The 27925-nt window shown below is 42.0% G+C and overlaps 1 protein-coding gene and 1 long non-coding RNA gene across 15 annotated transcripts; one reads left to right on the top strand and one right to left on the bottom strand.

Annotated features, from left to right (window-relative positions):
• Positions 1–60: 60 nt before the first annotated feature.
• LOC137593787 (AP-3 complex subunit beta-2) lies at positions 61–27924 on the bottom strand. 14 transcript variants are annotated; one of them, XR_011035161.1, is made up of 29 exons: positions 23210–24418; positions 18848–18923; positions 18474–18548; positions 18121–18216; positions 17499–17659; positions 17113–17179; positions 16651–16833; positions 15774–15971; positions 14195–14292; positions 12605–12659; positions 12423–12494; positions 12020–12082; positions 11759–11891; positions 11489–11598; positions 11217–11393; positions 10940–11126; positions 10621–10751; positions 8975–9034; positions 6860–6974; positions 6377–6554; positions 6127–6295; positions 5934–6021; positions 5722–5831; positions 5330–5558; positions 5093–5177; positions 4791–4888; positions 2304–2442; positions 1867–2123; positions 61–470 (listed from the first exon to the last, which is right to left on the bottom strand). XR_011035161.1 is itself a non-coding variant. In XM_068312791.1 (28 exons), the coding sequence occupies exons 1-28, from the start codon at positions 27850–27852 to the stop codon at positions 1937–1939; spliced, it is 3432 nt and encodes a 1143-aa protein (XP_068168892.1). In that variant the 5' UTR covers positions 27853–27924; the 3' UTR covers positions 61–1936. The 14 variants fall into 14 exon arrangements, 13 of the variants coding, with proteins under 13 accessions (XP_068168892.1, XP_068168897.1, XP_068168891.1 ...); XM_068312791.1 differs by lacking the exons at positions 8975–9034; positions 23210–24418 and adding exons at positions 7578–7616; positions 27740–27924 and having other exon boundaries at positions 61–2123; XM_068312796.1 differs by lacking the exon at positions 23210–24418 and adding an exon at positions 27740–27924 and having other exon boundaries at positions 61–2087.
• On the top strand, positions 18141–20792 carry LOC137593792 (uncharacterized). Its single transcript, XR_011035162.1, has 3 exons — positions 18141–18255; positions 20294–20512; positions 20639–20792. It is a non-coding gene; the product is annotated as an uncharacterized lncRNA (long non-coding RNA).
• Position 27925: the final 1 nt, after the last annotated feature.

Raw genomic sequence — 27925 nt, forward strand, 5'->3', positions numbered from 1 at the left:
TTCTGAAAACAAAAAAGACCAATCGTGAATCATGTTGTCTTCAATAATGCTCAATGTGCCCTGTTCATACAAAATGATTCACACCTGTGTCAAACAATGACAAAAACGTCCCCCATCAGGTGCAAAAGGTCACTAACATCGGTTTAAACACGAAGCTAATTTTAGAGTTTTAATGAAAAATGGGAGAAAAACAAGGCTTTTTTTTGTTGTTGACATTGAACGGCATCCTAAAACCACAACACAAATCATCTTTGTCATCTTTATTTGTATAATAAATAAACTTGGAATACTTCAGGATCACAACCACACACGCACACACGCACACACACACTTAAATAGTAATAGTTACTAGCAGAACAGCTTCATTGTCCATCTTGTTTTTCTACAGTCAAATGATGTTTTATTACTCTTTGCTCCTTTTCTGCTCACGTTTCTGGCTCCTTTGGTAAAAACACAGCTGTTACATCTTCCTGCAGCAAATAAACAGATGTGTTCAGTATAAAAATACAAGGAGAGAGAAGACACGTGACCTTTGACCTGAACACAGAAGAAAAAGGCATGAAAACAGCTGCCTGAGAAATGAGATCAAATCAAACGATACAAACCCAACAATGTATTGATCACTGATACTTAAGTGTGACAAAAAAATTTGCCTATAATTGATGATCAGAAGATGTTTAAGTACTTGGTGACTGATTTTATGTAAGAATTTTAGGTTCTAAACTCTATTTCTGCTAAAACGCATCATTTTTATGGCCTAATTTGAGAAAACACTTCTATTTTAAGATTGGCTTCAGATCAGTACAGATAAAGTACACATAAAACTACCCCTAATCACACCAGGGTGTGTTTTCATGAATTCCATCTTTATAGCTTCTCTCCATCATCACAGACAAAATTAGATATACATTACAGTATACTGCTGGACAAAAAATGATGTAATGATGATGTAATCAAGTTCTACATCAGTCAAGTATCAGCCAGGGTCTTCTGAAAACAGCTAGTTAATGTTTGCCAGCATCAACACACACACACACACACATGTGGGTACAATTACATTCATACACCTTCAGTATGTCTTTTAAATACCTCTCTTATTGCGATGATGATGATGATGTGCACTGTGACAGTTAGCCAAATGCTAAAATATCAGAATTATGTTTTCTATTCAGGAGTGTTGAGTTATTGACTAACAACAGCCATTGTGCCGAATTAGTGATTCAGTCAGAGGTCGTCTCAGTCAAGCCTTTTGCGCTGCATTCAAGTACAGTAATCACAAATGTCAGAAAGCTGGATGAAGTATTTGTTTTATGGGTCATTTATGTCTAGAATCCATTGCCTACATTATTATATCTTAAAATATTCTGACAGCAAAAACAGCTAATTAAAAGATAAGACTGGTGCGACACATTTGTGCATCCAATGAAAGAAGACATTTCAGCTCGTGTTCATTTTCTAGTGTTTTAGATTCAGCTGGTATTTCACTTGTCTGATTTGCGTTCCCTTTTTCTTCTCGTCTGCATGTTTTTTATGGATCAAATGTGACATTTGGACTCTAAATGGTTTTGTTGAAAGGTGTTCCTGCTCCAGTGGAGTGGAAACCAGGCTGGAGCAGAAATCCATTACATAAAACCTCTATTTTCAGTTTAAGCTCTAGTCAATCAAATTCTTGAAGGACTTTAAAAGTTAATTATTTTTGGACAATAACATAAAATAAACTCTAAAACAGACAGATTTTTTTCCCAACGTCAGTCATGTCTGATTGTCAAACATATCTACTGTAGCGTTCAGTTTTACAGGAGTAACGTCTAACGGTCGAGGGCTCTTGAACTAAAACAGGAAGTAAACTTCAGGAAACGTCCTCACAGCTTGAGACGGAGGCGATGCTACAGGTGAGACGACGTGCGAGTTGTGTTGGCGTGGAGGACAGGGCGTGTCACTGCGTCAAAGCCAGTAGGATGTCTTTCACCAGCATGGTGCCGATCACCATCTTTTCGCAATTGATCGTAAGCTGGGCGGCTCCTTCGTCTTTGGTCGCCACGGTGACCAGAACCAAGCTGCTGCTGGTCACTGTTCTGCCTGCAAACCTGTGGACAGGATGACGAGGAGGAGGAACAGGAGGACTGAGGTCAAAGCAGCAAAGATCAGAAATAGAGACGAAGCCACAGAAATAAAGAAGGGAGGTTTCAATTAACAAATTTATGCTTCAAGGAAAACTTATCGCGTCTGACGTTCTCGCCAGCGATGCTACAAAAACGTTAGAACATCTGAACGTCCACATCGCCAACGCTGGTCTCGCTCACCTGCACTCTTTATCTGAACCACAGGGAACTCGGCTGAGGTTGGCGGCGGCGGTCACCCTCTGGACGATGACGTGCTCGTTCCGGCACTTGGCGTCCAGGGTTAGCTTCTCGGTGATCTCGTTCATTCCCATCAGCTGACCTGGAGCAGGCGAGAAGATCAGCGGTCAGACTTGAGGCGCGCAGAAGATGCTCTCAAACGCAAAGCAGTAAATAATATAATGAAGTCCAGCAAGGGTTCAGCTTACAGAGCGTTTTATATGTACAGAGGAACAAATAGAGTATATACAGTATATGACTCATGTCTGTACATTTTAATATTCAATTCAGCAAAATATCACTAGAATTGAAAGTGCCGGAGCTTCTCATTGAACAGTCGAGTCACTCAGTCCAGTTCAATGTAACGTGACCGATCTATAAGCCCAGTTTAACGTCTGACTTTTAAACGTAGAATGACATTAAGAAAATGTTGCATCAAACTCGTTTCTCTGTCCGTCTGAAGCGACTTCCTGTAAAGTCACTCCTTCCTGCTGAGCGCTGGTTTTGGAGATTTGCAGGTTAAAAGATGTTTGACTGGAAATTAAATTGTGCTTTCGTGGTAGAGATGCGGTTGAAGTAGAACTCAGGGAACATCAAGGATGATCATCCTTCACATCAGCCGCCCCCCTCCAACCCTAAACCCCTCTCGAAGTTTCATGGACATTACTTCAATTCAGGGAACTGTTGACAAACAAACGATGCAAAGTGGGGGAAAAAAATGGATCGATCAACCAATGAACCAACGCTGTTGGAAACATCCTGTCAGCCGTCTGCTTCTGCCAAAGCCTCAGATTGTCGTGATATCACTTTCATCCTCTGTGTTTCCACAATATTAAAAGCAAATTCATTCTTCAAGCAGCGTTTATGTGACTTTTCTCAGCACAGATTTTTCTGATTACTTTGATGCCACATAAATTCAATATGACTGTAAAATTCTACATCGTCAGCAAAGCAAGTAGTTTGAAATGGTCTTTTTCATCAAAACATTCAGGTGAATTTCAAATAAATGTAAATTTTGGATTTGGAACAAAGGGAAAATGCAACACGTGCAATAAACCAACAATTTACCAATTAGCAAACCAACTGCTGACAAATTATTTTTTGGTTATTTGTTAAAATGTAAAAAAAAAACAACAACTAGCTGAGATCTTTGACCTGCAAATCCCAAACAGTCAGTGCTCACCAGGTTTTCACTGAGAACAAACCATCCAGATAAACAGTGCACTGTGACAATGCAACAGGTCAGACTGTCAGCATGATCAGTGATTATCAGCAGCTTGAGCACAGAAACAGGAGCGGCGGTGCACATGATCGAGAGCCGCTCTGAGCCTGATGTTGTTGCCTCGTATTTAAATGATGCTAGAAAGTGGGACGGGATCAGTGGAGGAACATTTCCAGTCATTCCTGGCGTGGCAGAGTGTTAGCGGCCGCTCTAAGATGCAGGTTAGTACAGGATCGTCTGCAGCTACTGCAGATGCAGTGAAGTGTTATTGACCCAGACAAGAAGGGAGGACGGGGAGTCAGGCGCTACAGGAGGGAGGCAGAGGGGAGTGGAGAGGGGGGAAGGGTTCTGTGGATGTTAGCTGAAAGGCAGGTGGGCAAACAGATGGATGGGAAGAACAATCTAACAAAGCCAACTTACCTAGATTCTGTAATAGTGCATCTACAGTACGAAGAGGGATATGACACATGTGTAAAGAGTCACTATGTTTGTTAGCGCTCAGAGCTTGTCAGCAGCATCGCTAGCTGATCCAACAAATTCTGTTTGGATCCTGGTATATTTGAAGTTAATGCTTAGAATCTGCAGACATACCAGCAGCTGAATAGTCGGCATCACCGAGGTGTAAATATGACTACACACCCTCAAGGACTTTATTCTGACACCACTTTGAATAAATATTCAGAGCTAAGCATATCTCACAACTCACTAACCTTTGCAGCGCAACACAAGTCCAACTTTGGGTGAAAACAGCAACAGCCGGCTTTGTGGCGGATTATTTATGACATGCTAAATATTATTATCTATGTTCAAAAACAAACTCTGATAATATTAACATCATGTAAATATCTAGATGGGCATGTATCTCCACCAAGGCCCAACAGTCAAGCATGTTCTACATGTTGACTGACATGCTAAACTCCCTTAGAGAGAAACCACCGGTGGTGCTAATGTCTGACTAAATCCTCCAGCAGACAACGCTATCAATGAGCGCCAGTCAAACATCAATGTGAAAAAATGATGGAAATGACATTTCTCTTTCATTCAGCTGCAATTATTTGAGCCAACTATGATTATTATTGAAAATAATTAGAGTTTGTTCAAATAATCCCAATCAAGCGATGATGTAATAATTAATACAAACATCGTAGCTGCCTCTCTTTTCTCATTTCAATACATGTTTTTAAATTAATTGGCATTCTTTTATTTCTCGTTATCGTTATTTAACTCACCTTGCTCCTTCTTGAACTCGTTCTCCGTCAGGAAGATGGGCCTCATCAGCTCCCCGACCGGCGGCTGGATTGAGACGAAGAACTTCCTGGTGTGAGTGCTGAAACCCGACAGAAGGAAACAGATTCTCAAGCTGGACGGAGGGAAAACTCTTTTGTTTCCTTAACGACGGAGCACAAATCATGACAGTCAATTATTTACAGAAGGTACAATTTAAAAAGTTTCAGTGGGTTCTGTGATTGATTCCACTCAATTATTCTCTAGAAGCCCGCAGGAAAAGCTAAATCACAAGAATCTATCTCACCACAGCTGGAAGTTTGCTGCTTGTGTTGAGTCACAGAAATCGATGCCCATCACTGCTGTGGCCGTTTCGCCTGCAGGCAGCAGCTCTGTCGACAAGAACACAAACACCTCTACAGCAAGACAAGCTGTGGATTCCACTGCGTGGATTGATGACCAGAAGATCAGCAGCAACAGGCTAGCAGATAGACATACCCCCCCTCCCTTCAGATTAACTGAATCTTAGGAATCCATGACTCACCGATCTCTGGAAACTCTTTGACCCTCATCCCAGACTGGAGCTTCACGTCCTCCATGTGCAGGTTCTTGGTGTCAGAGGTGGCGTTGTTGGTGAACTGCATCTGCACGGCCACCATGTTGGCATCGGGACTGAACGGCTGTCGGCTGAAGCAGTACTCCACTGACAGACCCTCCCCCGTGATCCGGTGCAGCAGCTCGTGGCTCTTCTGGGCGCTGGAGGGGGCGATGGTCTGGAAGCAGCCGACCATGCAAAGTAAAAATGCGAGCTAGGTTTTAGCAAACAGCCTCCTTCACAGCATCTCTTTTACCACACGCTAACAGATTTATCTTCTGTAATTTACATTTTGAAGGAGTGAAGAACAACTAGGATGAGGAGAGACAGGAAGTACTCACCGCCGGAGAGAGAACAGCATCGGACAAAGACAGTCCCTCCAGGTCCGTCACCAGGCTGTTGGACAGGAAGGTGTTGACGGGCGTGACTTGAGGAGAAGGAGCGGGTTCGACTGTGGAAACAGAGGAGTTTGATGCAAATACCTGTTCCAAAAAGTTTGACTTCCTGATGTGAGAGTCATTAATTTTAAACTCTCAGATATGAAGACACTCACAATCGTCGAGGTCGAGCAGAGACATTTCTTTCTTCTCTTTCTTGCTCTCTTTCTTGACAGGCTTTGATGGAGGTTTGGATTCCACTGCCTTGAAAACATGAATAGGTGGAGTAAATTTGACCGAGTGGAAACACAGGAAGTGATTGGTTCATACATCACTAATCATTCATTTGAGTGGATGATTCATCAATACCTTTTTCTTCTTTCTGACCTCTGTCTCTGACTCAGACTCCTCTGACTCTGATTGGCTGCTTTCAGATTCGCTCTCCTCCTCCTCCTCATCAGACTCTGACTCAGAATCGCTCTTGCGTGGTTTGCTCTTCCTCTTGTGCTTCCTGTCCTCCTCCTCGCTGCTCTGCTCGCTGGAAAGGAAAGCAAAGTTAGAGAGGAACCCAGAATAATCACATTAGGGGATGTTCTCTATCATCAGAAACATGGGCTACCTTTCGCTTTCCTGCACCGGCTTCTTTAACTCTTTTTTCTTTTTTTTCTTGTCCATTTCGTCTTCATCTTCATCCTCTTCCTCAGACTCGGAGCCTTCCTCACTCTCTTCGCTCTCTGATCCTGACCCGCTCTCCTCACTGCCACTGCCGCTTTCTGAGCCGCTGGCAGAGTCCGACTCTGAAGGACGGAAAAGTTCGGAGGTTGAGCAAGATATGAAACGATTGGTCAATCGTAAAAGTCAAATCTGAAAATCTGAATCTACATGAAGGAATTAATCAATTAAAATTTTCTGGATCTGTTTTGTCCCTTTTTGATTCACCAACTCTCAGAATGAAATCATTAAGGTCCGTCAGCATGAAGTTTAACACCAGACGTTATCTTGGTTATATCAGTTATTCCCACAGGGTTTCAGAAACAACTGCAAACACAACACACACCTACGATGGACACTAATCACATGACTAACAACCACCAAATGTTACCACTGTCAGCTGACTCCGTTGGTCCAGACTCGCCCTCAGAGTCAGAGTAGAACGGCTTCTCCACCTTCTTCTCCTTCCTCTTCTCGCGGCTGCTGCATTTGGTCCATTCGGGCACCTGTCAGGAGAAAGTCGTCAGCTCTGCTTCCCTGACAGACGTCTCAGATAGAAGCAGACATGTGGGCAGATTACCCTAGCGTGGCCATGAAAGCCTCTGCCTGGGCGCGGCGCTGCCAAAAAGACGCCAGCCGTCAGATCCGCTCTTAGGTCTGACCTCAAATTCAATAAACCAACTGAGATGGTCGTTTTTAAATGTTACCGCCAGGTGATGGCTTCATGACCAGCAGGAGAAATGGTTTTCTTATAATAAAGGGGGCAGTTTCCATTAAGAGAAGTGATGTCTTTGAGGAGTGCTGACCGTCCTCCCACACTGCAAGACGTTTTGTGCCAAAACTCATCAGCTAAAACATGGAAGGAGATTTCCAATCCAAATTCCAAGTTGCTAATGCATCTCAAAGTGTCAGAGGACAGCGCATCCTGCCAAAAGAATCACTTTTTTTAACGGCAGAGACCGAGGAAGAGGGTGCTGTGTGTCGGGTAACGGCCGAGCTAAGCAGAGGAGAGCAACTACGTTAAGCGGGGAGTTAAAAAGCACTTGGGTTTTGGCGCTGTGTGGATTTGAGGCTCAAGGAGGTGGGCGCTTCGCCACTAACTGACTCACACTCGTTAACGTTGTGACTCGTTCAAGCAGTGCAAAAACCTGGCAGATGTGGAAAGCGAAAAAAGATTGGGATGGAGGTGAGATAAAGAAGAGAAAGATTTTAGAAAAAGGACAAGAAAGCAAGACAAACAGGCACAGGAAGTTTTCTAGACGTGTGAGAACAGTTCTACTTCACAGAGACAAAAACAAACCCCGGATTTCATCACAGTTTAACTATATATCAAAATATCATAATATAATGGAGGGAAATGTTCAGAACACTCCAATATAAACGTACATCTATATCTATATAGATACATTAACATCCACCACTTAATAATCCCTTAAACACATAATGCATTTAGTGTTTAGTCCTCATCGGACACAAAGCAGGATGTTGCACGAGCACCGACTGATGAAGAGTGGAACACAAGAGGGGGATCACACCACATCTGTGACGCATTCACAACCAGAGACCAACCAGGTGCAGAAGAGGACTCAGCTGTCCAGAATGTCCACTCCAGGTCCACTGACTCGGTTCTTTTCAGCCATTAAAATTTACATTCATTCACCTGATCGCAAACTGATAGCAGGAAGCTACAGGCAGAAGTAGACTTCATTAGGAGAGAAGCTCCTGAACCAAAAACACCAACATGGTGAGCTGTAGGGGTTAAATATCATCTGACTCCTTGTCTATGCTGGATTAAATGTACAAACTAGAATCTCTTTAGCTTGTCCACGCCTCACTCCTACACAAGATTACTGCTGATCTGCTTGGAATCTTCTGTAAAATTAAATCTGCTCCAGTATTCAGATACTCATGCGATGGTCTGTGTGTTCCAGCCTTCCGTCATCTTTTATTGTACTTTCCTCAAAACTTAAGTCTTGAAGTTCTTGGAAGAGAGAAACTCAACAAGGTCTCAGAATAAAATATGATAAAATACGACAGAAATTTTGAAAATCAGCAGTTGACGACTGAGAGACTTTGGTGATAAAGATGAAGGGATATGGCTGAAAGCTCCGGGACAGGTGGAGTGGACCTCGAGTCAAGGCTGTTAAATAAGTTTTTAGGTGGAGAAAGTACCGTTGATATCAACTCTTCAACTGTTTCTACTTGAGTTAGCGTTGTCTAAATGGTTTAGCATCAACTTTCATTCTGTGTCATTAACTCAATGTTTGCCAGAAGATGTCTTTTTGTATAAAGAGGGACAGCGTCACGTTTATCCTGTTAATCTGCAGTGACTAAGGGATTCATCGGTGAGGAGTAAAAACTCATTCATCTCATCTCATCTCACCAACTTGGAACATCGTCACTTCCTACATTGTGACGAGAGGAGGAAATTGAGAGCAGTCATGAAAATCAACACCACTGCAATCCCAAACTGAAGAGGAGGAAGAGGAGGAGGAGGAGGAGGCACCTCTCGCCAGTCTCCTAATAGGCCGATCCGCCCCTCGCCGGTGGTTATGACCTCCTCTGTCTGTGGAGACGCACATAGTGAGCATAAGGAGAGCCTGTCAGACAGGAAGGGCTGAACCTCCCAGCCCTTTAATTTTCCTTGGAAGCTAGCTGCGCTGCTAAGTGATAGAAAAGTTGACATGTTAGTCTAACTAACTAACCAGATTTTGTATGGGTTTTTTTTATGTATTTCTTTAAGAAAACATATTGCTTTGGTTGTCAATGCTGCAATAGACCAATGAGAGCATGCTTTATAGACAATGGAAAAAAAAACCACAGCTAAGAAACTGTCTGGTCAGATTTAAAAGGGTTAGAGCTGCATTTGATGTTGAGGATGACTCACCAGACCTTAGAATGACCTAACAAACTCACGTCATGCAATTACTGCCAGACCACAGTAAGAGAAGTATTACCGTGTTATGACATTACAGGTCTAGTAACAGTTATTTGCTATGCTATCAGAATATCTTTTCACAGCTGCACTATCAATGATCTAAAGTCACACTGTTTACACAATAAAGGGCCGAATGTTTCATCGTGATGGATCAGCTTTAAGGAAACCATCAAGAGTCGGCTGAAATGTAATGAACTCCTGAAGCATCGTATTTACTACCAGTCAAATCAAAATGAAACTCAGTCCACCTGTGGCCTCATCTTGAAACCTGCGTCACAGCAGAATAAACCACAAATCTGTATGGAGTCTGTGAGTAAAAGAAAAATAACTATAATGATAACGAGTCAGTAAACATGATGACAGAATCAAGCCTTGAGGTCACTCCTAAAATCTCAAATCAAGCGGGTTTAATCGTCTTGATTCTGATAAAGTGACGCTCAAGTTTCGATCGTTTGTTTTTGTTTCAATCACATTGTTGGATATGAACCGATGGCACATGGAGAGAATGGGATGGAGAAGAAGAGGAGGGAGTTCATTCTTGTTGGGAAGATCGAAAGATATAAATGTTTGTTCAGCTTCGGTTAATATATTTAATATCTGTAAATAATTAGGCCAAAACAAAACGGCCTGAGTCCTGATGCAGAATATAAAATCTGTTCTGCGTCAGTATTTGGGTGCTGCTGTGGAGATGACTGATTTATTGCTGCTCGCTCCCCAATCGGTTCCCTTCGGTATCACATGTGCTATTGGCTCAGACAGTTGTTAGAAATCACCTGGACGGGGCGAGCGAGCTGCTGCGAAACAGAGGCAGGTGCAGCAGAGAGGGAGATAACGTCAATTCTGCAGATTGATTTCACAGTGAATTGGATTTTTTTTTTTTTTTTCAATATATAATCCCCTTTTCTCCTTTATGACTCGTTCTCCTGCACGGAGGAGAGCAGGTCAGCAGCATCCGTTGGGAAACAGATGGAGGCGAAAAAGGATGGATGTTACACATGAGCTATTTATGCTAATGAGCCGTCAGCAGATGAAAGATGGCTAGTGAATGAGGAATCGGTGTTATATTGGAGTTCATGTTATATCAGATGACATCAAGCCCCTCTGAGACACTGCTCTGGGGCAGGAGCACATCTCGCTCCCCTCCAGCTGATGGGGCCCCTGGAGACCAATAGGGCCCCTACGTCTCTGTATGTTACTGTTCCCACTGCACGCACAGACTCCTTCACCTCCACGTTGCGCACGGAGGGGTCAGGGGCGGCTTCAGGCCAGTCAGGCAACTCCTGGTAGCCGCCAGCCTTGGCGTTCAGTAAGTGGGACAATGAGCCCAACTGGAAGTGGTCTCGATCTGGAAAAAACAGAACAAAAAATTCTGAATTCAGTGATAATTCCCTTCATCTGGTGGCTTTGGAGCCTTGCGGTGATGCAGACAGGAAGTACAATGCTACCATGAAGTCAGCTTGACTTGCAGTGAATCGATAGTCATAGTGAAACCGCATTAGCTTCCAAATCACAACTTCTAACCGGCTACCGTACCTTTAAATGGAGACTCGAGGACCGGGGCAGGTTTGAGGGCGAGGAACAGTTTCTTAGCGTACTTGCTGAGAGCTCCACTCTTCTCAGTGGGCACAATCAGCTGGCGGATGAAGCGCGCCCGATCACGGATGTCATAATTCTGGTCATACTTGGCCAGATTGAGAACATACTGGGTCAACAGTTTGGTCTGTGAGAAGATGGGAAATAAATTAAAAGACAGAAAAAAGAAGAACGCTTTTTCGTTTATGCTAGTGATAGAACATCCTCCCCTTCACACCTGTTTGGAGTTGGTGAGATAAAGCTTAGCTGCCAGATTGATGATTTGTAACTTGACAATATCCTCCTCGTTGGTGAACGACTTGGCCATTTTCCTCAGCACATCCGGGGCGATCTTAGGTACATGTTCGCAGTATTCTCCGATCAGCCACAGGATACTGGCCCGCGCCATCGGCACCTGAGAACAACAACAGATGAATGAAACGGTTGAGCGCATCTTTTGTTTCCTCTGCTGCAGCCCGACATCTTCAGCAGCTTGAGAACGAAACTCGCCTGGATGTTGTCTGTTAGCTTCGCCATGTGCTTGATGATGTCGCTGTGCTTCTCTGGTTGCATCTGCAGCAGCTTCTTGATGACCACCACAGACTCAGCTACAACCAGCTCTGTAACACATACAGTATGTGTGAGTACGGAGGACCACAAGCGCAGCAGACGTCTAATGAAACCACTTTTTAACGCATTTTAGTCTGGATCTGCATAATATTGAATCAGATCAGGGCCTTAAAGTGAAATGAAAGAGCATCCAGAGTCTCACAGATTTACCATCTCGGTTGGACAGCAGCTGCACCAGGCCGTTCAGACACGTGTCTCTCACTTCCCCAATGTTGGTTGCACAGCGGCCGATGGCTTGAATTGTGGCAGCCACAAAGTCTTTATCCATGCTTTTAATGTATGTCTGTCGTAAAATAGAAAAAAGAATGCTTCCTCGCTCAAGTACGGATCTGCACAATTCTATTTTTGCAAATATAACTGGAAACAAAATTTTCTGTTTTATTAAGTGTGGTATGTTCTATTTCACAGTACCTGGAACTCCCTGAGGATGGTGGAGATGTTTGTCTCATTCGCCAGATTGGTGAGAACCTCCAGCTGTTAAGTATTTGAAAAGAAACTATTCAGAACAATGCAATCGTAATAAAAACAGGAATAAAACATGCTGTTTACTGTTGCTTTGTCCTGTATTGCTCTTTACAGATTAAGCTTTCATTTTTCTTCAAATTGACGTCTGTCTTAGAAAAAGCTTCACATTGATTCATGGAAATTCATTCTTTACAGCAGGATAATATCATGATTGTTCTACGTGACGTTTACTTATTATTCTCAATGGTGAAAATGAATATTACCAAAACAAAAATCCATGTATGACAGTAAATTACACTAATATATGTCTCTAGCATTACAGAAAAGAACAATAGAATAAATAAAGAACCTTAAGGACTTTTATCTGGGTTGGATCTGTAGAGCGGATGTAGAAACTCTTCAGGTACGGTTCAAACATCCCCTGAGAAATAAATAGAATAAAGCAAGAGGACAAACTTGAATATGTAGCTTATATCAGACTTTTTATAGCTCTGCAGACAAACAGGCAAAATATCAGCAGGCGCGGCTCACCCTCCTCTTAATCGTCATCGTCGCCACGTTCTGAAGAACAACGTACTGGACCTCACTGGAGGAAAGACAGACAGAAAGACTCAAACCCATGGAAGGTTGTTCTCCTGCCTTGTTTGAAATGGATGTTGGATTTTTCCGTTCTATACATATTGTGTGAATCCTCTAGTTTTTATCATATAAAACCAACCGGACACTTTGCTAAGTCAATAGAGTAAACCACTGATCTCCACATAAAAATGTATCGCTGCTGATCGTCTTCATGGTTTTTCTCATTAGTTTCAACTGACCCTGATTGGCCAGCGGAGAACTTCTTGTACGTTCTCTCTTTCAGCTGTTCAGGTGTTTTGGGACCAATAGTTCTGTGGTTTCCAGGAGAACTTGGTTTTTTTTTGCATTCTCACTGCCATCAGGAACAATGAAGTAAGCTGGCCAATGGTTGCTATAGCAACACCACCGTGGTGCAACATACTATAATTTTACAGGCAGTTGTCAGTGTATTAATTAATTTTCAAGGCGAGTATTACAAGTGGTCACGAACTTTAAAATGAAGGGAGGAAACAAAAGGATGAGCTACAATCATCATCCCGGTCGTTTTCTTTGCTCTTAACCAACATTGGTATCAATTTTTGGTTTGTGATGCAAAAAAAAAAAAAAGGCACCCCATTTTGAAACTTTAAACAAACAACTGATGCAGAAATGTGTTTTAAAAATATTAACAATTAAAAAGATTCCCATTTTTCCTAAACTCCCAAAACCTATCCACCCTGCTTGTCTTGGTTTGAGTTCAACGTTGTCTTTGGTTCATAAATGCTTTCCAGGGTGTCCCATGTCTGCATTTGAGTCCACTAGTCTGAAGTGGAAAGCTTCAGAGAGAAACAGAGCTGGACTACTGACTCTGTGCACAAGGGGATCATTAGGAATGATCAGAGCAATCAGTTTAAAACTAATGGTGAGGACTTGTGACCCAGCGTGTTCAGATAAAACCACTAAACTCTGACGCTCTCTTGAACATCGAGGTGCAGACGCTTGTGGTTGAATCAGGAGCTGAAAAGCCAGACTCTAAAGTAAAATTAAAGAACTAAAGAACCCTTTCAAACAGTACGTTGGATTTATGACACGTCCCCACAGAGAGACCGTTGTTTGGTCGCTGATGAATGATGTTCCCGGTGCAGCACAGCCAGAGCAATAAGAGCACTTGGCAAATAAGACTCTGACATGCTGCTGAATGCTGCAGCCAGGAGGCCAGTTATGTGCCATCATCGCTCCTTATGGTTTACGATTTCATGTTTATCTCAGTCTCACTGAACTCCCTGTTTAATTTTGCCTCCTGCTTCGGGGCAGTAGAGATTTATTCTACCACCCTTACTTGTCTGCTTTCAGATTGCGCAGCTTTCAACTTTCCTGAGCTTCGCTATCGTTATAGCTTTCTCTCCTCGCACTCAGTTGTTGTTTTATTTTTCAGCACTTTGTTTTTTTTATTCCCTTCTTGAGTAAGATGTAGAAATGCAGTTCCTCTGACATTTCTCTAAAATGCTATAACTCAAATGGCGCTTGGAGGATTTATGGAATATCTGGTGTGATAAAAACAACCTGTGGCTCCTCAGGAGACGGACCAGCGCCTTGGCGATGACTCCGACCTCGGCTTTAGGGGCAAGATGGAAATACAGCTGAGCCACAGCCATCACGACCTGGAGAGAAGACACAGTAGAAAATCACCACAGATACATTTGCATGTTTTTCATCGTCCCTCTGGGCGCAACATTAAAGACTTTGTTCTCCATTCCAAAGCACCAGTCCATTAATGATGCATCACTCCCTCACACTGCCTGATGTTCCAGAGTAGATGTGGAACATTTTGGAAATATTCACCAAGCAAATCCTAGTTTGCTCTCACAGCTCTCAGTTTAAAGCATGTATATTGTTATTTATTCCCATACTAAATGCTATATGATTGATCAAAAGGACCGACTTTCAGTACTGCTGCTTATTGTTGTGTTCATATATGTTCACCAGACAGTCACCAATGTTTTCTGTCTGGATGTTGTTGCTGTAAACAGCTTCCAAAAGTGAGGTTTTAGGTTATGTGAAATAAAAACAAGTTATGGGCCTGGGAGCTAAACAATGAAATAAAACCCTGGAAGAATCACTGCAAAGCAGTTTATAAAAACTTCATTCATGTAGCACCTTTTAAAACAGAGCCCTTTATAATAAAAATATAACTCAAATTGTTAAATTATTCTCTGTTTGATGATTTAAAACATTTAAATGGATTAATTATATCTAGTTAGTTTTTACCTTCAGTGCTCCCCCAGGAGGCGCACAAACTGTACTCAAACAGGCCCACAACAATTTAACTTTAAACATATCAGGACAAAAAGCAACCATTCATTAACTGGAAGGCCAATCAATAGAGTGCAAACCTCTGCCAAGGCAACAATTGCTTTTAAGCAAATTAAACCCGATTCCAAATTCGAACAAGCAACACCATTAAAAGAGCCGGCCAAGGTTCTGCCGTCGAGAAAGACGGTGGGAAAAAACTCTTTCATTAATAAGTACTGTACTCCAAAGCTGAATGGTGCTCAGTTGACAAACTGTCAAAAAATATATATTAATATTACATTTTTAAAAATTGCCTTTTCATCGGTATCCATTTTCAAATTTCATTGGTTCTTCTTTACCTTTTTTCTGACCCTCCCATCAAGTTTTCATTAGATTGTGTGACGTAAATTTATTTCCAAGAGACACCAGAGAAAACGTGACCTCATCGATGGATGAGATGATCCAATGGGGGAAAATAAACTGCATGTGAGACGCAGAGGCAGAGTTCCTCTTTAGCCACCATGAAGGAGGTGGAATAATGCTGAATAATGCTCGGTGGGTTGACATCTCATAACACCGGCCTTCTGGGGTGACCTCTGTGGCGCTAATGCAGAGTGATGATTAAATAATTGTCCCTTTTTCAGAGTGAGAGGTCAGCTTTGATTAACTGTCTCTCTCTCAGGGACACTTCAGGTGGTCAGATTCTTGTTAATAAGACTTCAGCTACTCTCAGTGCTGTGGAATAACGTTGGAGAGAGAATTATGATCTCTACCATGGCAACAGACTCAAGAGGAGTTTAAGAGCTACGCCATCATGTAGGGCGTCTGCATTTATCAAACATGGTCTCACAGCTGCGTTGCGGCTCTGCAGGAGCGGCTTGGTGTTCCTCAGCAGCAGCCGGTGGTCTGGATCCATCACATACGGCTTCCTTTTGGCCATGGAAGGAGTCTCCACCTTCTTCTCCTTCTCCTCCTCATCCTCGTCCTCGTCTTCATCTGAGCCGTAGAAGGTCTTGTCCCCACCGCTTCCCTCCTCCAGGAGGGACTCCTGCAGGCACGGCAAGGTTTTAACAGCGTTGTGGAGGGAAGAACAGATAATGGGAAACAGCTACTGACAGTAAGAAGTCTCTAATGTGATGTATGAGGAGCATTAGCACCAGACAAAATGGCTGCAGCAATTGTTCACCACAGGCAAATTACCACAACAACAATCCTCAACACAGCAGCAGAGACGCTCGACAGAGAAAGGGAGTCGACAGGTGGTTCTGAAAAACCGATAACAAAAAAATCACCGAGCTGGCAACGCCCAAAGAGAAAAATAAGGACGCAATGTTTCCAATTTGTTCCTCTGTACAGTCACAATACAAGGGAAGAAGATAATTAAGCTAATACAATAATGTGAAATTGAAATGCCGGTAAATACATCCTAACTCTACACTTCACTTTCAAAATCCTTTTCCTGGGAAAATCAGTTGTTGGTGGAAGCATACACTTCTATAACAGTCTCACAAACATAACAGCACAACACAAATTAGTATTTTCTTACAGCCCTAATAGTGGATATATGGTTTAAAACTCTAAAGATCATGTATCATATAGTTAATATAATTTGTAAGAATCTGTCATTTCTTAGATTTATCAAGTAATGAAATGACATTCAGTAGTTATCAATGAATGAGAGGTTCTGTTTTCAAAGCTCTGGCTTCCTGTTAGTGTTTCATACTCACGTTGATGTTCGGGTTGAGGAACTGGGTCCTGGCGTAACGGGTCAACATGTTGATGATGACCACCTGGCCCCACTCCTCCACATCGATCAACAGGTTACATAACTTCCTGTAGTTCTTGTGGATCAGGTCGATGCGCTCCGGACACACCTCCTCAAAAGCCATGACAACGCTGCCCGCCACCAGCTGCAGCGCATTTTCAATCGCACGACAGATGGTTGTGTTAGGAGAATGTTCTTTAACACCATATGTCAGGAGATTATATGGTATCTTTGAGGATTTACTTTTATGTTGGACAATAAACCGGTAAAAGGTGACTGGATTCTGCAGCCTGATTCTATTTCAAGAGGAAGTTAAACAAGTGATAACAGACCCAATGAATCGGACGCCGTGCCGATTTGTGAAAGATGTGTTTGCATTTGTTAAAAATGTAAGTGCAACTGAAAAACCAATGCAAAAACCTACCGTGGTTTTGTCAGCGAGGAGTTTCTCTATGACTTCAATCAGCTGGTCCTTCTGTTCCGGATCCAAACTGAGAGAAAAAATAACCCAAAGCAGGACATAAGAGAAGTGGTAAAGATTTAAAAATCTTTATCTTGTGGTTCTCAAACTGGGGAATGGCTGCAAAGTGAATAATAATTCTGAAAAATGTATAATTCATGCATCTTTTAATGATTGTTACCAGGGCCTCAGGTCAAACTGTAATATACATTATGTAACTGCCGGTTATCTTGCAAGCAATTCTAATAAGTAGCCAGTGAATTAATTTCATCATCTTCATTTCATGACTTTACACCCCAAACATGGAATTGCAGAGTCGTCGTCCTGTAACACCGGAGCGCTGAGCTCACCTGTAGAGCTTAGGGATTGCGTGAGCAGCAGTCTTCCTGACGTACGGCGACATATCGGAAGCCGCTTCTTTGATGGCCAACATCATGATGGGGACGATGATGGTGACTCGGATGCTAGACAGGACTCGCAGAGCGCTAGCTCTGATCAGCTGGTTGGGATCCTGTGAAGAACCAGAATTTCTTGAGTAAAATATCTCTTGATAAACGAGTTTCTGGTGACATGGTTTTAATACAAAGACAAACCTGGACACTATAAAAGTAGCAACGTTTCCAGTGAATCTCTTAGCATGCTAGCATTGTATTTCTAAGGAGTAATGTTACAGAGATATTTTGAAATACAACATTTAATTCAAATTCATGACAAGTCATCGGGTCACAATATTACACCCAAAAGTGTAAATGTCAAGTTCCTAGTGGAGCCTCAGGAGAAATCATCGAATGAGAGCTACAAATGTTTCTACACACTCTTCCCATGAGATATTTCAGTGTAGACCAAAGTGTGCAAAACTTTAAATTTGCCTCAGATAGAGCAATGCGTCGCTGGAGTAGGAAATCTTTCATTACAGCAGACTGATTTTAAATTTTGATAAATGTTTTTTTCTCTTGTTATCATCGACCGCACCTTTAGCCCACGCTGAAATGTGGAAATGGAGAGCAGGGCCAGATCCTGCTGCTCCTCGGCATAACGCACCAAGTAAACATAGACCAGCTTCTTCACCTGCAGGGAGGAAGAGGAGAAGAAACACATTCAATTCAGGTGTGTACCTTATATTCAGTCAGAATGATAAGTACAATGTTTTTCTGCTCAGATAAAGCCCAGTGGGCTTTTGTAAATGTGATATAATATAATGAGACTGTGCAGAAATAACAAGGAAGTGCGGAAACATGGAAATAATGCAAACCACTTTACATGACATAAGATGAGGAAACAGCAAATAATACATAATGCAACACGACACAGAGCTTAATACAAACCTCAATGTTTTTACAGGCCACATTTTTCACCACAGCAGGAAAGAGATCTGATGCATTTTTACCTCGAGCAATCATCTGCAGAGAAAATGCACACACACATATCAAAAAAAATCAGGAGGTGACAGGTTCAATCAGAAAGAACATTTAAAAATGTGCTTTTCATGCTGTTGACTCTCGATGAAGAGATGGGTGTGGAGTTTCAGGAGGAAGAGTCCTGGACGTTTAACAGCAGACTGCACAGTTTGCACCGCTGTTGTCAGGATGGAGTCAAACTGATGCCTGTTGTGTTAAGCGTACAACAAATTCTGTCCCTCGTTGACAAGCAGCGTCCCGCTAACTACCCACTTCAAAGAGTAAACAATATTTATACTCACAGCCACGATTCTCTTCATCGCCTCCAGCTTCAGGGAGTCTTTGTTGCTGTCCAGCATCTCCTTCAAGTCGTCATGTCTAATGGAGGAAAACAATGAAAATTACACTACAGCTCAATAATACTTATACTCTATTTTATTACTGACATCTGAAACAAGATCTGTTTTGAATGTGCAGTGCAGCGCTCCAAACTCATCAAATTCTGGGAGTGTGACCCAGAAACTCTTCTCTTTGAAGTCATGAAATCAGGTTTGCAAAATATGGAGACAACTGAAACTGCAGCTTGTAAAATTGGGATAAGTAGAAAGTGATATGAATCCCAGAAAACATGTTGACAGCTCAGAGAAATTATACAAAATTTAACTGCAATGTTCTGGTCTGACCCAGAATGAGTACCAATCAGTGATTCCATCCCAATCATAGAAGCACATCGTTTTATTTCCCAGGTAAATTGATAGTTAAACATCAAGTGGACTAAAAACTGAGAAGTTCAATCAATTGATTGATTCCATTTCCTTTGTGTGAGTTAAAAAGAGTTTAGTGGTTCTTAATAGCAAAGAAGGACATCCACCTAAATAATCCGGGTCATGTTTTCTAGCTTTTTACCAAGCGCTGCTGATGTCAAGCTTCACACCAGTGCTGATGCTGCTAAAGTTAAAATCACACAATTGGGTTGCTATTCATTTGTTGGGTCTAGGTGATCAGAGGCGGCACCACTGACAGCATAAAACCCCGCAGCCATGTTCATCCACCCGCCCTGACAAACTGGTTTGAACAGATAGTCCATGAGCGTGAAGGAGGATCCGTGTTTGAGTGGATCGAAGCCGACACCTCCACTCTGACAATATAAACACGCATAGACAGCCTCTGAACACAGGCATGACCACAATTAAAGCTTGTATTTGTATTGTCAAGAAACAGATGATAATGTTATTGAATAAAAACATGCTGATGTAAATTAAAACCAATAGGTTAAATCAATCTGCTTGAGGGTGAATCAGAATTTTCCATTAATCTCTATGTTAAGAAACAGATTTTAACAGATATTTATAGACATCAAAGTCTTAACATCTGTGAAGCGTCTTAGTCTGAGTTGATATTCATGGGCGACAACAAGGAAAAAACCTGGACCACACTTGTCATTTGGAGATGTGGAAGTTAAGGGGTGGAGTTTTTTGGTGGTGGGTGGAGCAATTAAATCAATGCAGAGCTGCACATCTCCCCCTCGAGTTTCCATGGCAACCAAAGAAGCAATAAAATGAAGTACGGTAAAGTGATTTGCAGCCTTCCTGCACTGCCTGTGTTGCATCTGACAATTCTTCCTGAAGGCCTGAATGCCCAGAGTTCTGATCTGTGGAACCAGAGTGACACGGCGGGTACTATTATGCTTTTGCTCTCATTCACAAACCGGTTTGTCTGTTAATCCTATAAAATAAATGTATATTTAGGAATCCCTTTAAGATTCCGAACTGGAGTGGTTGAGTAGTCTTCGGCATTGATCACGATAAGGAGACTCCACTTCTATTTCACGTGTCTCATCTGGTGAGGGAAAGCCTCGGGAAGCCTGACTGAGGAGAGTGATGTCTGGCATACCCAGCTCAGCCCACTGCAGTCATGAACCGGCCTCGGATTAGTGGAAGAAATCGTTGCATTATACATCCCAAGCTGTAAGTAAATGAACTGTCTGGCATATTCAATTTTCCAACTGTGGTTGGAAGTTTATCATCTCTCCTCAGCGAGGGTGGGAGACTGCTGATGTATTATATATATTTAATCTATTTTGGTTGTGACAGTGCTGAATGGAGGCCTGCAGTCTGTCAGGAGACATAGCTGCAGAACATAGTTGATTTCTCACGACTGAGCGTTTCTGCACACTGAGAACGGTTTCTGCTTTCGTCTCCTTCAAGCAACAAAGTGTTGATAATCTCAGGGCATGAATAACGGAGTTCCTACGCTGTCTCGTGCATCCAAATCCGAATCCATTAGAGACTGTAAAATAAAAGCTGACAGTATCTATAACATGCTGGTTTTAATGGATTCTTTTTTACACATGAGCTGTACAATGGCACTCGTTTGTTGGCTGCAAATAGGGGGTGGTGTCCAAAGCAAACAAAAATTAACTCTGAGAAAATGCAATGATAATTTGCCCACTGCACTGAAAGCAAAGACATGAGGAGGAGTGATGCTGATGTTGTTTCTCAGCAGAAACTGTTGGTCCTGCTGGTTTATTTCCTCAGAAATGGTGATGATGGGTTGCAGCTCCAGAAATAAAAATATTTTACTGACTAGTTGCTTCATTATAACCTGAAAGAACGTACAAGTCCAACCATATACATCTAATGGATTCAGTCTAGCCCAAGAAACACCCTCAAACCAAGTTTCATGTGCATTAATCCTGTAACTACTTTGCATAATAGAATACAGTACTAGTCAGAACACTATCACTGAGTCATACATTAAAAGATAATTACCAGCCATCTTACCACCTTTAAAGATATACTGTATATATATGTAGGATGTGGTATTCATGCCTTAAAACGTCTCATGCCTCTTTCATACATTTAGTTGATTGTATGTTCTCTAAATTAACAATTTACCACTAAAGATCCTGTAACATTGAATAAAAGAGGCACATTTTCTATTTCCTGCAGGCTAACTTTCCTGCAGTATAAAGTTGCTCTGACCTTGTTCTTATGCCTTCACTCTTTATCTCTCCAGGTAATGCCCACAGCTGTTTGCACCATTAGATATCCTTAAATCAATATTTAAAGAGCAAAGTGACAGTTAAATCTTCATTTTACCACACTTTGTTTTGCCTGATAAATTGGCAGAGATCTCCACACATCTTTTCATTTCACATCCATTCGGCATCCTTTTTAAAAAAAATTTTTTGTTATAAACATAAGCGCATGTGAGGAAAAAGAAACAGCTCTTGTTTCCTACAATACAAAAACAATTTCAATCTGCTGGACCGTGATGCATTTCAGCAAATACTAAATGCCACGTCAGTAAATTATCGTACATAAAATATTGAGCAGCAACAGGAAAAGTGACCCTCTGACTGGGTTTCACGCGTCTCTGCTCATGCCCAAAGGACCTGCAGTCATTCTAAACCAACAATGGTTCTCTAATTTCTCTGGATTTTTTCCCATCGTGCCAAATAACAGCTGAATTTACAAACCGCTCTGAATTATTCAACCTGCTGTGGTACAACAGCGTACACCGGCGGTCAAGTTACAAGATATCTGCAGGACTCCAGCTGGAAAGTCTCCATGGAAGTTCCCAACGCTATAACTTCAGATGTAATGTCCTTTTAATCATCAGGAACCAAAAGGCAGCAGGAACGCAACGACACCCAGAAGGAGTGGTTGTGAAAATGTATTTGCATGAATCAGAGATGCAGCTTGAATTTCAATGCAGCTGAAGAGACTTTCATGCAAGCTGACCCCATTAGCAGAGACTTTAAATGTCTTCTAGTCTCTTGGTAAAAGATGTGAAATATATCTGCTTAAACAAGCCAGAAATCCACTTCATCCTATAAAACGCTGCAGTATGACTACAGCTCAGTAACTACATCTGTCTCAAAGCAATTATTTTCTGAAGCCACTTCGACTCAGGATATGCTAAGACTGCTTGAAAGCCAGTTTTTCCCTGACATCTAAAATTTACTGTTGAATACTGACATTCGTGTTTGCATGTGACCGTTACCTGTTACATGAATGGATGAACATGTACACGGATCAGTACCTTGACCACACAGAATGACAGAACATGTCATCTGCATGAGGGTCCATCATCAAAAATAAATAGAATCGAGGTCCAGCAGACATTTTATCTATTTCAGGCAGGATGCAGGCGGTTAAAATAGGGCTTTATCTATAAATTTGCAACCTCATGTCTGTAAGTCATCATTTCTGTGATCCTCCATGTTTTACTCTGTCCACCATCAGTGATACGTGTTGAATATTGATGGAACAGAGACCTGAGGATTACTTTAAAGTCTCCACTTGACAAAAGGTAAAGTATTTCCTTACCAGACTACATCTCAGATACTCTTGTTTATGAATCAGGGGAATATCTGGTTCACAAAGTTAATCTTTTTTTTTTGCACTTCAAAAACATTTGGTGATGCAAACGTCAGACATTCTGCTGTAAGCCTTTAGAAAAGCCTTCCAGAGGAAATGGAATCTGCTATCAAGTTTGACTGAACAATATTTTCCACATCTCAGACTGGAAACCACTGATGAAATAAACCTTCTGTCAGTTGGGTATTTATTGTCTCTCCTGCTCAGTAAAGAAAGCAGCTCAATAAATACAAGTGATTATTGGGATGACCAGGCCTGGACACTCCAGGATTATCCTACCGCAAAGGTTGAGTTTGGAAAACTCCTCCACCTCCACCACCTTCCTCTAGTGGTCCTCGCTCTTCTTGGTCCCCACCACCACCTCCTCCTCCTCCTCCGCCTGTCCCTCCAGATCGAAGGTGGCGCAGCTCATCAGGCTGCAGGGCATTGTACCACGTTTGCTGCCCGCCGTCGGGTGTCAACACGGGGCTCTTGTCCTCCTCCTGTCCCTGGACCTGACTCTGCACCGTCTTCACCATGTTCACAGCGTTGACAGGCAGCTGCAGCAGCTTCTGCATGGTGGTCATGTTTGAAACACCAAAATCTTAAGAGGAACCTGTAGAATCTCAGGAAGACAAAGTGGACGGGCCGTAGTTTTCTAAAGCCCCTCCTTCGTGTTCATCAGACGGATGAGAAATTCACGAGATCCTCCTCTGATAGCTTTCACACCACAGCAAGCTGCTTCTGTTAGACTCTTTGTTTTTAACAGCCCTTCCCTTGGAGCTTAAGTAAATCCAACATTTACTGCAAGAATGATGTAACAAAGCTCTTCAGAATCGCTCCAGCGCTTGCAGAAAGACTCCTTGACAGGTCGGAGGTTGATATATACCGCTGCCTGGGTGCCGTGATCCAAATCCACCGGAGCTCCAGTGCATCGTAGGGCTTCTTTTTTGTCACTGAAGAGTCTGTACACATCCAGTGAAGCAGCAGACATCAGCTGCTCAGTAAATGGATGCTCGGCAGAAAGGGGCGTGGAGTTTTATCCGCCGTGAAGCCTCTCCTCTCACGACTCCTCCCGCTGCTCATGTGGTTACTGCCGCTGCACCAGCCTCTCTCTGGAAATAACGTCCGGCGCTCCGAGTCTATCTCACGATGACACAGCCTCTCCTCATCCTTTGCCACGTTACCACCTCGCCGTGTTTGTTATCTTTACGCCACCTCCTCACAGAACCGTTTCACTCCATCGCAGCTTTCTTTATCCTCTGAACTCTGACGAGCCAACAAACCTGATCTGATGCCTGACAGATGCTTTTAAATATAACTCACTCCCCGTGGTCATTATGTTTGAAAAATTTCCCTGTCTTATTCATTTTTAATATCCTGTGAGGTGCCTTTTCTTCCTCTACTAACATGACTCAGCTTTCTTGGCAGCGTCGTGATGAGGACATTTCTCTCTCACTCTTTCTATCTCCCACTCATTTCACTTTGGCTCAAAATAAAATAACTGCCTTGAAGCACCATCCCTGCAAGTTCTTCCTGTCCTATGAAACTGTTGAAATCTGTAAAAGAATACCAAGATTTTTTTTTAACCTGTGATGCTGCCAAAAATATAGAACCAGGGGCTGCAGCATTTTAAATGGATCGTGACAATCCTGTTTCAGAGAGTTTTTTTGAGGTTTAAAAAAAATGATGCTGCTTGAAATATAAAATTAAGAAGATTGTTTTCCTTGTAGTTATTTGACTTGGTTTTTTTTATTTTAAAAATGCACTTTTTTGTAAAGAAATCTAGTTTAACTGACATCTATTTAATGAGAAAACTTCACAGCCTTGATTTAAAACCTCCACAGATTCAGTTCTTCTGAATAAAAACTACTGATGTTGCTGATGAAAAGATTTTTTTTTCTCCTCTTCTTTTCCTTGAAACATTTATGTCTGATTTTGAGTGCACTGCCATGGTGTCATATTCTTTAAAAGATAGAGGCTTACAATAAGGGAAGATATCAAAAGGAATATATTAATATTTTCATGAATTAATAAATTCTACCATGTATGCAATTCCTGAAGCTGGATAATTCATATTCATACCTTACCGTGACCACATTTATGCATTAGTTTTAAAGATGTTTAAGATCCTGATGCATGTAAGATGTGTAAATTAAATAGTTTGCTCTCTGGGAGAGGTTCCAATGAGCAGATGGACATATTTTTGTCAGTCTGCTAGATGAAACGCTAATCCTGCCGTAACTTGAATTAGCTTCACACAAAGACTGAGAGCAAAGGAAACCACTGGCCTGACTTCCTCATTCATCATGTTTACACCCTGATTTCTGTCTGGATTAAAAAAGAAAACAAGATATGATGTTTGTGGCTATGAAGCTCCTAAGTGGCTCATGTTATCGTCCATAAAAAAAGCCCACAGATCTGACTGAATCATCAGTTGACAAGACATTTATCACACATGAAGTGCAAAATTATGCTCTGACATTTTTCTTTATGGCTGGAAGATTAAATACGCTGTAGAAACCCTCGACATCTTGTCAAGAAGGAAACACAAGATTGTTATTCATTCCGAGGTGCAAGAAATACCTACAATAAATTAAATACAGGAGAGTGAAGTCTGCCTTTGGTTCAGAGCAAAAACAGAAAGAGAGACTGACACGGTTCGAGAGCTGAAGCTACATTTCACATCTGCTGTGTTTCCAAGGAGATGACAGCCGAGGTCAAGTCAAGCGCTTTCACTGACATGTTTACAGACAAAATGGTTGATTTACCTTCACTGAGTGAGGAGGCATGTACATCTGCAAACACAGATCTACCTGACAACAATGTTTGTCCTGCACCTGAATTAACTCATGAAGCCAGAAATTAAGCACAAGCAAAACTAATGACTAATGTTTGTCAAAGAACCTCAGAGACAAATCTCCTCCTCCACATGCAAAGGTCACGGCTCAGCAGCTAAAAGGCATCCATAAGCAATGAGCTCCCTCTGCTGGTGGGATATGGTGACATATTTATGGGTCAGTTTATGAAAAACGATGTAGCGAGAGACAACCAGTGAGAGACATAAACAGCAATATCATACCAGTAAACTGAGATTGATACCTGGCAACCAGGTGTAAAACAGGAAAGTCAGATAAATATAGGCACACAAAACACTGGGAGGTCAAACTGCATTCTCAGATCACAGAAACCCTCAATAAAAATGTCCAAAAAGGAGGTTATGTTTTCATCATTCTCTGTTTGTTAGTTAGTTAGTTTGTTTTTGTTTGTCAGCAGCACCACGCCAGAACTACCTGAGACCTGCAGGGATGGTTGGTCATGTGGCAGGAAGAACACGTTAGACTTTGCGGTGGATAAAGGGTTAGGGTTCCATTGTTATTTTTGCTGTACTTTCTTTAACATTGGAAGAACCCCTAGGGCAGTTATTTCAATGGTGAAAACGTGTCTTTAGAATTTTAATTAGTGAACTGGGTTGTCAGCAAGAATACACAAAAAAATTGTGTAGATTCCAACTAGACTTGGGGGAGGGTGCGCCTTGAGTTTCTTTTTTCCCACTTTCTTTAAACCGCTACAATACACAGGAGACATTAGATTTAATACACAGTATCTGTCTTTTAATCGCAATCCACACCACAACACATAGCTTTGATTTAATAATACAAGAACAGAAATTTACCAATCAAAAAAATAAAGGGTTAAGACGTTAACTCCTTGGAGACAACATTTAATCTTCACACCATATATAATCTACAAGCCAATGGCTTCTACCCGTCAACCCTTTTTTCCCTTCTTTTCGGATGTTGTTGCTGATGTTCCAACACTGATGCAAGTGAAATCTGTTGTAATAACATGTCTGTAAAGAAGAAAAATAAACTGAATAATCAATAATGGTGATTGAGTTAGTGGAAGTTCTCACCATTGTTATTACCTTCACCTATGACACTTGAAGAGTTTATGTCATCCCCATGTTTGCCTACTTGTGTGTTTGTTTGTTTGTTTGTTTGTTTGCAACATATGTTAAAAAGTTCTCAACCTATGATGATTACATATGTGGTAATCCATCTTGGGTAAAGAAGCAGTTGGTTAAATATGGGGGGGAATGCAGGTACAGCTGTTTATATCTCGATCTATATCCTAATCCTCAATCTGGATTGCAATCTATAATCTCGACCTGAAACATTCAGAAATACTGCATACTTGTCGGGGTTTGCAGATCCATAGTCCTTGCAGATTATAATTTGTGTTGCAATTACACACACAGATTAAACAAATAAATGGAGTAGCAGTTAGTTCTCTACACAAATTGGAAAACAGTTTTTCTGCAATAATGGCTCGATATGTTACTGCTAGCAGAATATTTTCCAACGTGTTATCAGTAGATCTACTTTTACTTAGTTTAAGTAATCCGAACACTTGCTCTACCAGCGTCCCTGAACCAGTGCTAGCCTCGCTGATGCCGCTGTCCAGGATGGGTGGTGCTGAAAAGCTTTGAGGCCTGGTTCCGGTCCTCACAGGCCCGTCACATCTCATCCCGCAAACATGCTAACATAAACACCTCCATCATCGCCATTTTATCCACCAATCAATGCACGTTTATTAACGTATGGCACCTGCGGCGAACGCTCGTTTCTGCGGCTTGAGCGACCGAATCACCACCGGAGGGAAAGCAGACGCTGCTTCAATCACGGGCCCAACAGCAAAGTTCGGTGTGATGATTTATTTATATATATTTTTTAAACAGGAAGAAAGCTAATTGTGTGTAGCACGTCAGCGCCATTAGCATCCCCCCCATGAAATGACATATAAAAGCGGAGTCAGGCGGCTGCGTACCTTTTATAGTCGGAGGAGAAAATCCCTCCGCTCGCCGGGTCGTGACCATATTCAGGCTCCCCGACACTGGACGAGCCTCCCTTCTCCTCGTTGAAAGCAGAGCTGACGGACATTGCTGATATTTTCTGTATGTCTCCCCCTCACGCAGCACCGACGGAGATTTAGTCCGGAGGGCAGCAGGACAGA

Source organism: Antennarius striatus, chromosome 4, assembly GCF_040054535.1.
Source record: "Antennarius striatus isolate MH-2024 chromosome 4, ASM4005453v1, whole genome shotgun sequence".
NCBI lineage: Eukaryota > Metazoa > Chordata > Actinopteri > Lophiiformes > Antennariidae > Antennarius > Antennarius striatus.